The following is a 13,265-nucleotide window of genomic DNA, read 5'->3' as shown; positions in this document are numbered from 1 at the left end:
AGAAAGAAAGAAAGAAAGAAAGAAAGAAAGAAAGAAAGAAAGAAAGAAAGAAAGAACTTTCTTTAGGTCATCTTCTCCATCCCTAGGATCTCCTTATGGTCTCCCATCCAAGCACAGATTAGGAAAGAAAGAAAGAAAGAAAGAAAGAAAGAAAGAACTTTATTTAGGTCATCTTCTCCATCCCTAGGATCTCCTTATGGTCTCCCATCCAAGCACAGACTAGAGAAGAAAGAAAGAAAGAAAGAAAGAAAGAAAGAAAGAAAGAAAGAAAGAAAGAAAGAAAGAAAGAGAGGGAGGGAGGGAGGGAGGGAAAAAGGAAGGAAGGAAGGAAGGAAGGAAGGAAGGAAGGAAGGAAGGAAGGAAGGAAGAACTTTCTTTAGGTCATCTTCTCCATCCCTAGGATCTCCTTATGGTCTCCCATCCAAGCACAGACTAGAGAAGAAAGGAAGAAAGAAAGAAAGAAAGAAAGAAAGAAAGAAAGAGAGAGAGAGAGAGAGAGAGAGAGAGAGAAAGAAAGAAAGAAAGAAAGAAAGAAAGAAAGAAAGAAAGAAAGAAAGAAAGAAAGAAAGAAAGAACTTTCTTTAGGTCATCTTCTCCATCCCTAGGATCTCCTTATGGTCTCCCATCCAAGCACAGACTAGAGGAAGAAAGAAAGAAAGAAAGAAAGAAAGAAAGAAAGAAAGAAAGAAAGAAAGAAAGAACTTTATTTAGGTCATCTTCTCCATCCCTAGGATCTCCTTATGGTCTCCCATCCAAGCACAGACTAGGGAGGAAAGAAAGAAAGAAAGAAAGAAAGAAAGAAAGAAAGAAAGAAAGAAAGAAAGAAAGAAAGAAAGAAAGAAAGAAAGAAAGAAAGAGAAAGAAAGAAAGAAAGAAAGAAAGAAAGAAAGAAAGAAAGAAAGAAAGAAAGAAAGAAAGAAAGAAAGAAAGAAATTCAAAAGGAAAGGATGAAACCGCCAGGCAGAGCAGACGAGAGAGAGAGAGAGAGAGAGAGAGAGAGAGAGAGAGAGAGGTGAAGCGGGGGGGGGGAAAGGTCCCCGGGTCGGCGCTTCCGCTCCGCTCTGCCCGCTCCTCTCGCTGCTCCCTCCCCCGGCACCGCCCCTTCCGCTGTGCTGCCCCCGCCGCTGCTGCTCTCTGCTGAGGCGCTCGGCGGGCATTTCCTCCATCCTGGCATTTCGGAGCCTCCATCCTGGTTTCTCAAGTGCCCGGACCCAAAACAGGAAGTAAGTGCCGCGGACCGGCCTGCGCGGAGCGACCGGCCCTGGAGCCGGAGAGGAGAGGCCCCGGCCCGGCCCCGTCCTCCGCAGCCACCGGCGGGAGGGGAAGCCGAGTCGGAGGGAGGGACGGGGGGGGGCGGAGGTCGCCCCGGGGGGCTCCTTGGAACGCGGGAGGGGGCGGGGCGGAGGAGGGAGAGACCCCGCCCTCTTCGCTCCTCCCCCCTCGGCTGCTTCCCCCTTGGGGGGGCTTTTTTTCGGTGTGTGGGGGGGTGTCTTTAGGCCGCCCAGAGACAGATCTCGCCTGTGTCCCGCTGCGAGATAGAATAGAACATCCTGTGCAATAAAAGAGGGTCCCCGTCAGAGGAGAAAATGGGATATAATATGTGGGTATTATATGCATGCATGCATACACGTGCATACGCATACATACATGCAGTATTGTACTTAGGAGTATTCAGAGGTCATGCATCAGATGAGTAAGAAAGTTTTTTTTTTAAAGAAAATGGTCGCCAGTTGGAACATTTAATATAGTTTATGCAATAAATTGCCTATGGGGTCTGACCTTTGCTGCGTTTGCATATGTGTGTGTGTGTATGTATATGTGTGTGTGTATATGTATGTTTACGTGTATATATATATGTAAGTATGTATATATGTGTGTGTGTGTGTATATCTTAACTTCTGTATTTATTATATGTCTTCGGGAGATAGGGCGGCATATAAGTCCCAATAAATAAATTTTATATATATATATATATATATATATATATATATATATATATATATATATATATATATATATATATATATATATATATGTGTGTGTGTGTGTGTGTGTGTGTGTGTGTGTGTGTGTGTGTGTGTGTGTGTGTGGCCAAGGTATAATATTAATAGGTAAAGATGTCTCTTTTTTTGTCTGCCCTACATGTATTCCATATAGATCTAGATCGTTCAGAAATTGTATCTAAGGGTGAACGTATTTATATGTGTTTGTGTAATGTAGTTAGTTATGTGGATACACACACACACACACACACACACACACTTTCTTGTAGGCCGTATGTGTCTCATGTATATAATATAATGTGGAGCAACATATTTTTATAGAAAATGCCTTTCTCTTTTCTACATCACAACTATGATAACTTGCTTCTTTTTCTCCTTCTTACCCCATTGTCCCTCTATCCCATTGCTGCCTCTCCTAATTCTCTTGTTTATTTATTTATTATACCTTCCCTCTCATTCCCTTGATGCATTTGGAGTGGGGGCGGGGAGGCCAGAATAAGCTATGAGAGGGCAGAAGAGGGCAGAGTAATGAATGGGGGGTGGTGGGGATATGGAGGAATGAGATGCAATATAATTTTCACACAATCTGCTGTGCTAATTTAAGAAGCTGCCTGGTGGTTGCCTTCACACAGCACGTTAGACTGGCATAGAGTTAACTTTGCAAGGAGGGGTGCTTTAGCTTGGTTAATTGGTGATTCGGTGTTTGGTATGAACCAAAAAATTGAACCAATTCAGTTCCCAGGCTAAGAGGGAATACCTAGGACTGTCCCAGTTTTGAAAAGATGAATTCCTTTTCGCTCTTCTTCCCTTTCCTCTTATACTGCACCCCTGGAGTTGAAGTCCATGAGTCATAAAAGAGCCGAGGTTGCCTACCCCTGGTCTAATGATATTCCTTAATAACAACCTCGGCACCAAAAAGGGCCAGCGCTTTTGTACTCTACTTTGCTAAATTAAATGATGATGATTGCTAAATCTGCTCAGTCACCCCTAAATGGTAGTTTTACAAACTGTATCTACACTACAGCAAATGAATGCTCTCATATTCTGCCTGCATAGATCAGCGTTTCCCAACCTTAGGAACTTGAAGATGCGTGGACTTCAACTCCCAGAATTCCCCAGCCAGCTATGCTGGCTGGGGAATTCTGGGAGTTGAAGTCCACGCATCTTCAAGTTCCTAAGGTTGGGAAATGCTGGCATAGATGATCCTTCCTTCCTTCCTCCCTCCCTCCCTCCCTCCCACCTCCCTCCCTCCGACTTATATCAGTGGTATTTTAACATAGAACAAATCCTCCCCTGAATTTGAAAAATACCTATATGGATATTTTACCACTGATACTCTGAAATAAATTGCTTCCATCTTTCCATTTGGCGTGTTTAGATAAAGTACGCAACTTACTTTGATGCTTTGACAAATAAAAGATATTTTCAAAATGTCTTATGTTATTCCGCTGTGTTTTCAAAGCTGTCCTTTAATTTTACACCTGCACAGAATACATAGTACCATTCCAAAATACATTTCAGTCCTCAGGTAGATCAACTTTGCTCCTCAAAACATTGCTTCATGTTGAATTTCAAATATGCCATCCGCTGTAACAACTTTGTAGGCTCTGAAGACAGATTTATGGAGAGGACCATTATTATTTTTTTAATCTTCTTTTACCTTTACATACGTTGTTGAAATGAACATTATAATTAAAGGCCAACTTGCTGAAAATGACTTGTAGGCAATGGGGGACTTAACAAGCAATGAAGGACAAAGAAAATCCCATTATCGGAACACTGTGAATATTGTAGGAATGATACATAGGTAGTCCTCGATTTACAACAGTTCATTTAGAGACCATTCAAAGTCACAACTGCGCTGAAAATAGTGACAACTATTTCTCACAAGGCCACTGCAGCATCCCTGTGGTCACGTCATCAAAATTCGGACGCTTGGCAACTGACTCATATTTATGTCGTGTGATTCCCCTTTTGCAAGCTGCCGAGCTAGATTCACTTAACAACCGAGTTACTAACTTAGCAACTGCAGTGATTCACATAACTCTGGCAAGAAACTGTGGTAATGTGGGGCAAAGCTCCTTTAACAAATGCCTCACTTAGCAACATAAATTTTGAGCTTAATTGTGGCTGTAAATTGAGGACTACCTGTGTTCCGCCTCAAGTCGATGGTCCTTGCAAGACGAATACTTCAGTTTGCAAACCAAAACTAGTCTGGTTTGCAGCTCCCATTAAAATAGCAACAGGTCTAACCTTGGAGCAAGAATGCTGTCTGGGATTAGGCAAAGGAGCATGAGTCGACACGCAGCAGTAATTAATGCTAAATTTATAATTTGCCATGATAATCCATGGAGGTGGAAACTATCCCGTCGGCGAATGTTTTAATCTCATTGCAGGGGGATTCCAAGGGGTCCAGAAGGGGTCAAATTTGGAAATTTTAAACTTTTCTGGGGCCAGTTTCAGGATTCAACTACTTCCATAATATTTTGTGCATCTAGTTTCAAGGTCAAAAGCCTTCGCGGATCGGAATTTTCCATGCTGGCACATTTTTCACATTCTGACTAGCTGCTGCGAGATGTCTTCTACCCATCGGTAGTTTCACACCATACAAACGGCGGAAGAATGGCAGAATAATGGAGTTGGAAGGGACCTTGGAGGTCTTCTAGCCCAAGAAAACGCAGAGGTTGGCAGCACGACCCAAACAGCCTGTAAGGAGCGGTGGTCAACTCAATCTATCATGAGTTTTTGCCCATCGTCCTCACAGGGGCAACAACTCATCAGCCATTGTCATGACTCAGCATTGTGGTGTTCAACCTCACGGCGTAGAGGCACTTTTTTCTGTCCCACGTACCTTCTTTCCGACGTGGTGCCAGGATCACATGTAGTTCTGTTCTTTTAAGAAGACACGCTCGGGCTGTTGGTAGGGTTGCTGGTTGCAGCCCTCCTTTTCCACCCCTGTTGGGTTATTCACTTGCTGGCTTGCTTTTCTTTCTGCTAAAACTGCTGAGCAAGGCATCAACCAGGAGCCTGGCCCGTACCTCCCATGAGGATTTTGAGAATACGGGCATTATTTGCATCTCTGAGGTTTCTGCATTTCACGAAAGGGCTAAATATTCTGAGTGTGTTAACAGTTCAGCTTAGGGTCACACATGCACACGTGCACTGCCTGTTGAGGCACGTGGATCTTGTAAGCCTCCCTTGCTGTCCACCTGGGTGTTCCAGATAGGTGTGGCTAACACAGGACAGATACAGCACAGGTCAATAGCCAGGAAAGGAAGGGACACCCCAAAGTCACAGCTGAGCAATGAGGCACAACAGGTTCTTTGGAATACACGGTGACCCAGTGGAATTTAAGGTAACCGTGAAATTCTACTGGCTCCAGTTCCCATTTGCTGTTTCTCAGTTGCACGCGCACACATTCATCCACACTTAGCCACGTCGACAACCCGACAAATTTGCCGATGTCGCAAAGACAGTGTAATGGTACGTGGGAATGAACTTGGAAGGCAGAAGGGAGAGTTGTTGTCAGAATCCATTTATATTTCATTTCTAACTATCTCCTCTGATCTAAAACCAAATCCCACTTTCCCCTGGATTCTGCCATACTTCCAAGGGGGAGGGGGGATATGCATGTGGGTTTTATTGCTTTCACTTCCTCTATTAACCACAGTGTAACCTTTTACAATGTAACAAATTGCCTCCTATACTATGCATCTCTCTGAACTTCTTCCCCCTTACCCGGGCAGCTAGGAAAAGGGGGTGGGCGGGGGTGGGGAAGAGATACAAACCTCCGGGATCTGGTTTATTTCTCCCCCCCCCCCCGTCCTCAAAAGAAGGTGTGAAAGAGCTGTGGAATGATCGTGCTGCAAACGGAACCGGATTGATGTTCTCTTCTCTTTCCCGCAGTGGACTTACCACCTGGGGATTGGCTGGTCTGAACCATCCGGATGAACTGTGGGGTGGGGTTTGCTTAGAGACACTTTAAAATATCGATCTGTAAGGGAATCCCTCAGATCCTGTCTTATTATGCCTGCTATCTCCTATTCTTAATAAAAGTTCCTGCTTGGAAGAAACTGTTTCCAAGGGTTCTGCTTTCTTAAGATGTGGGCTTGAAGTAGGCCCTGACATTCATAGTCCGGATAAGCAGCATGTGAAAGGTTTCTCAGGTCATTGAAGGAGAAGAGGCATATGGGCAGCATGTCAGAAGCCCCCCCCCCCCAGTTTTCCAGAGAGTAAAAGGAAAGGGGGAGAGAGACACTTTCCAGCCTTGCGAGATTCTGTTGTGTAAGGTTACAATAAAGCTAGAACTGTGCTCCTAAGTGTGCTTCTTGTCTGGGCCACCTCGCAGGGCTGACACACAGGGAGGAAAGCAAAAATAGCAAAAGACCTTAGACCGCACTTAATCAAGATTCCTGAGGACCTCAGCTTGGCAAAACAATGGGCAGCGAGCCACAACGTGAATCTCAGCCAGATGAAATACAAAGTCTTTGATTAATAAAAATCAAAAGTTATAAGACGGGGGAAACCCAGGAGCCATTTTTCTGGTATCTGAACATAGGAAGAGAAGGGTAGAGCTCCCGAAGACGAGGCACGAAGCGGTGACTTAAAATCACAAGAAAGCAAATTTCAGTTGGACGTCAGGAAAACGTTCTTGGTGGTAAGAGGTGGTCAACAGCGGAACAGACTTCCTCGGGATCCAGTGAACTTCCCTGGAGTTGCTTGAACAGAGAGGGGGTAGCCCTCTGTCGTGGACGCCTGCAAGGGGGTGGACCAGATACTCTTCAAAATCCTAACTAACCCTTGCACTTACAGACTCCACGTGTCTGTCCCTCAACTTTCTGCTCCTTGAAGAATGTGAGTTTCTTCTTGGTAATCCAACTGTTTGTTTTTGAAGTTATGAATGAGAAGGTACAAGAAATTAAAGGCCACCCTTAAACAAGAAGCAGAGGTCTTCTGTCTAGGTCTATAGCACGGCTGTTTTACTTACTCTGCATTTGATTCTGAGCTAAATAAGGAGGCTGTAGGTTCCAAGTAAATAATGGCCCGGTTCGTGGTGGTCTCTGAGCTTGCTTATTTTCTTGCAGACGTTTCATGACCCAAACCAGTTAACAAACATTAGTGCCAGAAGATTACCTCTGATGATGTTACCAACAATGGGTCATGAAACGTCTGCAAGAAAGCAACCACAGAGCACCAAGTTCTCCTTGTTTCAACTCTTGAGTTACAAACATTCCCTTTTATCAATAAATCATGACCTTACGGCTAATCGGTGCTTATTCTCTTGTAGATTTGATTATGACCACAGTTGAAGAAGACTCTGACACAGTGACAGTAGAAACCGTGAATTCTGTAACTCTGACACAAGATACTCAAGGCAACCTTATTCTTCACTGCCCTCAGGATGGTATAGAACACCTGTTATTTGACTGTATGCTTTCTCCATATTATTTCAAATTATAATCACTCCTCAGACCAAGATATGGGACTTAGTTGCACAGCTGGGTAGGGTGGGTGGCATAGTTTTGTAATAAAATTTTGGGAGAGAGAGGTTTTAGTGTCACATTTTCACTGGAATTTGAGTTTCCTAGAGGAATTTCAGGAATGTCCTTTAAAACATTCAAGGTTCCGCAGTGAATGATTTAGGACACGGGTAGGCAACCTTGGTTCTTTTATGACTCGTGGACTTCAACTCCCAGAATTCCTGAGCCAGCATGGCTCAGCTTGGAAACCTCTCCCTTTTCCCTCACTGTGGCTGGCTCAGGAGTTCTGGGAGTTGAAGTCCACGAGTCATAAAAGAGCCAAAGTTGCTTACCCCTGATTTAGGACTGGCATTTCATTAAGACACCAACTTCACTTACAGAATCCCACCCCTCAAAATAGACCATGATCACACTGCTGAAGCATAGAGTAAAAGGTAAAAGTTTCCCTCTGTCCACTCATGTCTGACTCTAGGACACTGTGCTCATCTCTCTTTCTTGGCCGAAAACAATTTCCCTGGTCATGTGGCCAGCATGGCTATACACCAGAGGCGCACGGAACGCTGTTACCTTCCCACCAAAGTGGTACCTATTTATCTACTCGCATTTGCATGCTTTCAAACTGCTACTTGAGCAGGAGCTGGAGCAACGACGGGAGCTTACCCTATCGTGGGCGCTCGGGTCTTGAACCCATTCCGTCAGCTCTCCATCTGACAAGTTCAGCATCTTTAACCACTGAGCCATCAAACCCATTCAGCCATTGCTGAAGCATGACGATGGTGCAAAACCCTGACCCAATCTGGACATTTCCCTCTAAAAAAACCATTTGGGGGGGGGTGTCTTCAGGAGTTTTGAACCATTTTACTACTTGAATTCAAATTGCTTGAGCCTGGAATTGGATGTGGGAGAACTAGACCAGATCAATTACCCACAGCTGTAATTAATTGCACCACAATTGCACAATAGGTTTGATGACTTTCTGTTGGAATTATGCAAACCAATGACAAATGGTTCCTTATTGGTTTGATTATTGCAGACCAACGACTCTTGGAACCATTCAACTTTAATGTGTATGAAAATTGGATTAAAGAAAACTTATTTTAATGATATTGTGGACAAAGTATTGTTTTTAGGCATTTTTTTAATTTTATTTTTTCCCTTATAAGGGAAGAATCACACCAGTAAATGTTAGTTGCTGATCTCTGGGGATTGAAAAAGAGGTCTCGGATTTCAAGAGGGCCATGGATTGTGGACCCCGTGAGCAGCCTAGAGATGAAGATGCTTGTCTCACACAAAGTTGAGAGTGAGACTAGGCAGCGGCAGATGTTTCTCTATCACGGTACAAAGAGAAAATATCTGCTATGAACTCCATGTAGGCATCAGGAAGGGCATCCGGCCAGTAAACGCTCAGCTCCATCCAGTTGTTCCAACTCCAACCCGAAACAAAGAGACTAAAGGGTCAAAAAAAAAGTGGATTGCACACCCCAGACCAACAGCTAAAATGTGAATATTTTTCAGGAACTTAAAACAAAACTGGCCTTTTCTCAATAACTACATTTCTCCCTAGGAGTTCCAGCTGAGTGTCCTTGAATGATCTGCATTAGGCAGTTCAGCATGAAATAACGTCAGATGTGGTTCCCTTCTGAGTTTTCATGGCTGTTGTTCTCCTTCTTTGCACGCGTATTTAGAGGCAGACGAAATAGGCTCCGAAGGCAGCATCGGACCTCCCCATAAAAGGCTTTGCTTATCGTCAGAAGATGATCAGAGCATTGACGGCAACCCTCCATGCATCTCTGTCGTCGCGGTTCCACGTAAGTCAGGAGTGTCAAACTCAATTTCATTGAGGGCCGCATCAGCATTGCGGTTGCCCTCAGGGGGCCGGGTGGGTATGGCCAGGGTGGGCATGGCCTACTGGGTGGGCGTGGCTAAAGTGCGTATGGCCTACTGGGTGGGTGTGGCCAGCTCTACATCGTTCGCATCAAGGGTGCCTATGCGGGCCTGGGCAGGAGTGGGACAGATCTGAGGGTCTCTGGCAGAAGGAGGGTCTCTGGGCCAGGGCCAAGGCAGTGGGGGCCGTTCCCTCACTGTTTCCAGGATGGCTTCACGGGCCGCATGAAACCACTTCGTGGGCCGGATCTGGCCCCCGGGCCTTGTGTTTGACATGTCTGACGTAAGTGGTTCTTCTGAAGGATCTGCAGATGTAACCGGCTACAGTAAAAACATACAGGTGGACCAGGAGGGCTTGTGGGAATGTGTGGCAAGAGAATTTTAGTTTTACTGTTGAAGTGAGTCCACCATCCTTCCTTCCTTCCTTCATTCATGTGCCACCTTTATTATTTTTAGAACAGCTCTCCAGGTGGCAAACATATGCAACACATCTTCCTCCTATTTTCTCCACAACATCCCTGTGAGGTGAGTTGGGCTGAGAGAGAGGGACTAGCCCAAGATCATCCAGCTGGCTTTCATGGCTAAGGCGGGACTGGAACTCACCGCCTCCTGGCTTCTAGCCAGGCGCTTTTATCACTAGACTAGACCAAACTGGCCCTGAATGCCTCAAGAAAATGGACGGCAAAACAGAAATAGCAGACAGAGCTGACTGAAACATATTCATTGAGCCCGGTGGCTCCTGTGCATATGTGAGAAGAATATTTACAACGAAGATAACCAGTCGTACACGAGCTTAACCCTTTATGTGTTTTCCAGTTTCAGAAAGTGATCCAAGCTTTGAGGTGACCATGACTGCAACTACAGAAGTAGCTGACCATGAGGTGAACGAAGGAACGGTGACTCAGATTCAGGTACGATGCAGTTCTTGTGGTGTCCCGTCCACTCCTGGGGCACGGCTGCATGGGATTTGAAAATATAAAACGGTTGCCATCAGAGCAATGGGTTTATTCTGAGAGTTGAAGCCTCTGAAAATTGTCTTAAGTTGAGGAGCACTGCTTTAAAGGTCTCCTCTCCTGTTTCCTTCTCCCAGATCCTTCAGAATGAGCAACTGGATGAAATCTCTTCTCTAGCCAACGAAGAAGTGTCTGCAGTCAGCCAGGCCTGGTTTACAACCAAAGAAGACAAGGATTGTTTAACAAACAAAGGCAAGTTTACATTTTCTATTTTGGAGAGGGCATTTCTGTGTCTTCCACAGGGGGGAATCCCTGTGAATATTCGGTGCATGACAGAAAAGTATGACATTGTTTTGAGAGAAATTAATCCGTTTTATTAAAATAACTTGCGGACAATATGCTAGCTTTTTTTGCAATGAGAGCTAACGAATGTTTATATTTATTATTTATTTAGCCTATGGCTAAATTATTATAACTTGTACTTTATTGGATTCCCTGCCATTCTGGCATGCATCTATATATATAAAAATATAAATAAATGGTAAAGGTTCCCCCGCACATGCGTGCTAGTCGTTTCCGACTCTAGAGGCCGGTGCTCATCTCCGTTTCAAAGCCGAAGAGCCAGCGCTTGTCCAAGGACATCTCCGTGGTCATGTGGCCGGCATGACTAGATGCCAAAGGCGCACGGAACACTGTTACCTTCCCACCGTAGTGGTCCCTATTTTTCTACTTGCATTTTTACATGCTTTCAAACTGCTAGGTTGGCAGAAGCTGGGATGAGTAACAGGCGCTCACTCTGTTACGCGGCACTCAGGATTTGACCCACCAAACTGCCGACCACCTGATCGACAAGCTCAGCGTCGTAACCCACTGAGCCACCGCGTACACACACACACACACACACACACACACACACACACACACACACACTTCTTGTCTAGAAATAATAGAAACTCTTCATTTCCATTTTGAGGCATTCATTATCAGTGCTAAACGTCAACATAGTCTAGGCTGTCTGGCCTAGACAGGGGTTTTTAATTGGGTTTTAAAGTTTTAATTTTTGGGTTTAAATTTTATTACTTGTTTTAAATTTATTTTAACTTTTGTATGGTTTTAATTGCCCTGTAAACCGCCCTGAGTCCTACGGGAATAGGGTGGTATAGAAGTCAAAATAATAAATAAATAAACATTGGTGTACATATACGATTAAAGTTGTTGTGCATATGAAAATATAACAGATTACTGCTTGTGGAATTGGGTGCATAGATTTAAAACCACTTTGCTGAAAAGCATTGAAAAAAATTATACTGTGATTTAATGGTCATCTCTTATTTATTAAGTTTTAAGCCACCCAATAATTGCCATTCTCTGTCAGCTTGTACTAAAAAAAATAATGCTGTGGTGGCTGCAGACGGCTAAAATTTATCTGCTTGATTAGAAGTGGATCTAAATAAACTGTCTCCGCTTCCCTGTGCCAGTTGTTCCCCATAAGTTGAACTACTATTAGGGTGTCTTTATGTGATGGCTTCTTTTCCATTTTTAAGGTCATAAGTGGAAACAGGGCATGTGGTCGAAGGAAGAAATTCAGATTTTGATGAGTAACATTGAGCGTTATTTGAAGGTTTGTGTTGCTCTCAATATGCCTCCGACGTGGGTCTCTTCTGTCTGATGGGTTTCAGAGTTTTCATCAGTGGGATTCCATAGAGTTTTTCCATTGTTGTTGTAAAGATGGGTCCCTTTAGCTCCGTATATAAAGAGACTGTGCTCTTGACCTAAGTTTGCCGGAGCTTTTATAGCAGTGGATCTGGTTAAGCAACACCCAGCCTATTCACTTGCCTATTTAACCAATGAGCAAATGGTGCTTTTGTGGGATTGTCTGTCCTTCTTACAGCCTTAAATCAAAGGCTCAGTGGTTGGCATGAAGCCAATGAATCTTAAATTGGGACATCCTGAAACCTCAGCTTGTCCCTGACTGACGCCGAGTCAGCCTCTTCTTAAAAGTACCTGAGAAGGCCGTTCGTTCCAATTCGTTTTATCAGCCTGTCTCCCAAATAGAGAGAGCTACACAGAACCTTTTTTAGCCATATTTGTTTATAATCGATTTCATTTTGTACCGTATTTTCCGGCGTATAAGACGACTGGACGTATAAGACAACCCCCCAACTTTTGAGATGATTTTCAAGATTTGTTGTCTTATACGCCGGAAAATCAGCGAGCCCGGGAAGGCACGCCCTCCCCTCTCACTATGGAGGAAGCAGGGCAGGCTGGCGTCTGGCGGGAGCTGGCAGGGCAGTCCTGCGCACGCGCATCCCGGCTGTTAAAGAGCACTCCTTAGCAGCCGGGGAGTGCGCGCGTGTGCAGGACTGCCCTGCCGGCTCCCGCCCGACGCTCTTCCCTCTTGAGGCAGCATCCCCGAGGACTCCTTAGGAGCCGGGGAGCGATGCTGCCTCAAAAGGGAAGAGTGTCGGGCAGGAGCCGGCAGGGCAGTCCTGCACACGCGCGCACTCCCCGGCTGCTAAGGAGTGCTCCTTAACAGCTGGGGAGCGCGCGCATGCGCAGGACTGCCCTGCCGGCTCCTGCCAGACGCCAGCCTGCCCTGCTTCCTCCAAAGTGAGAGGGGAGGGCGTGCCTTCCCGGGCTCGCTGATTTTCCAGCGTATAAGACGACTGGGCGTATAAGACGACCCCCCAACTTTTGAGATGATTTTCATGGGTTAAAAAGTCGTCTTATACGCCGGAAAATACGGTAGTTATGAAAAAAAAGATTACGGATTCGAACAACCTTGTTTCGATTTTAAAATCCATTAGAAATAACGGAGGTCGTTTCCTCCATCTTGATTTCGAGTGAAATAAATTTTGTACCTTTTCCTGGTTGCTAGTTGTTATTTTTCAAAAAGGAAAAAAAAATATTGCTGCCACCTCAGTTTAATCTCGCATTAAACATTA

At 44.8% G+C, this 13,265-nt stretch overlaps 1 protein-coding gene across 2 annotated transcripts in view; it reads left to right on the top strand.

Annotated features, from left to right (window-relative positions):
* Positions 1 to 705: 705 nt before the first annotated feature.
* The window catches only part of DMTF1 (cyclin D binding myb like transcription factor 1), a 34,332-nt gene continuing 21,772 nt past the window's right edge, over positions 706 to 13,265 (top strand). Inside the window, exons 1-6 of one of the 2 annotated variants that reach the window (XM_083366269.1) lie at positions 706 to 1,223; positions 7,291 to 7,431; positions 9,169 to 9,291; positions 10,184 to 10,278; positions 10,458 to 10,572; positions 11,865 to 11,941. In XM_083366269.1, coding sequence (XP_083222395.1) covers positions 10,216 to 10,278; positions 10,458 to 10,572; positions 11,865 to 11,941 — 255 coding nt within the window. In that variant the 5' untranslated portion in view covers positions 706 to 1,223; positions 7,291 to 7,431; positions 9,169 to 9,291; positions 10,184 to 10,215. The remainder of the gene's footprint in view (positions 1,224 to 7,290; positions 7,432 to 9,168; positions 9,292 to 10,183; positions 10,279 to 10,457; positions 10,573 to 11,864; positions 11,942 to 13,265) is intronic. The other variant, XM_083366268.1, reaches the window with a different exon arrangement.

This window comes from Vipera ursinii, assembly GCF_947247035.1.
Source record: "Vipera ursinii genome assembly, chromosome: 6".
NCBI lineage: Eukaryota > Metazoa > Chordata > Lepidosauria > Squamata > Viperidae > Vipera > Vipera ursinii.
Note: the sequence above shows the minus strand (reverse complement) of the source record. Positions and strands in the feature narration are given on the sequence as shown.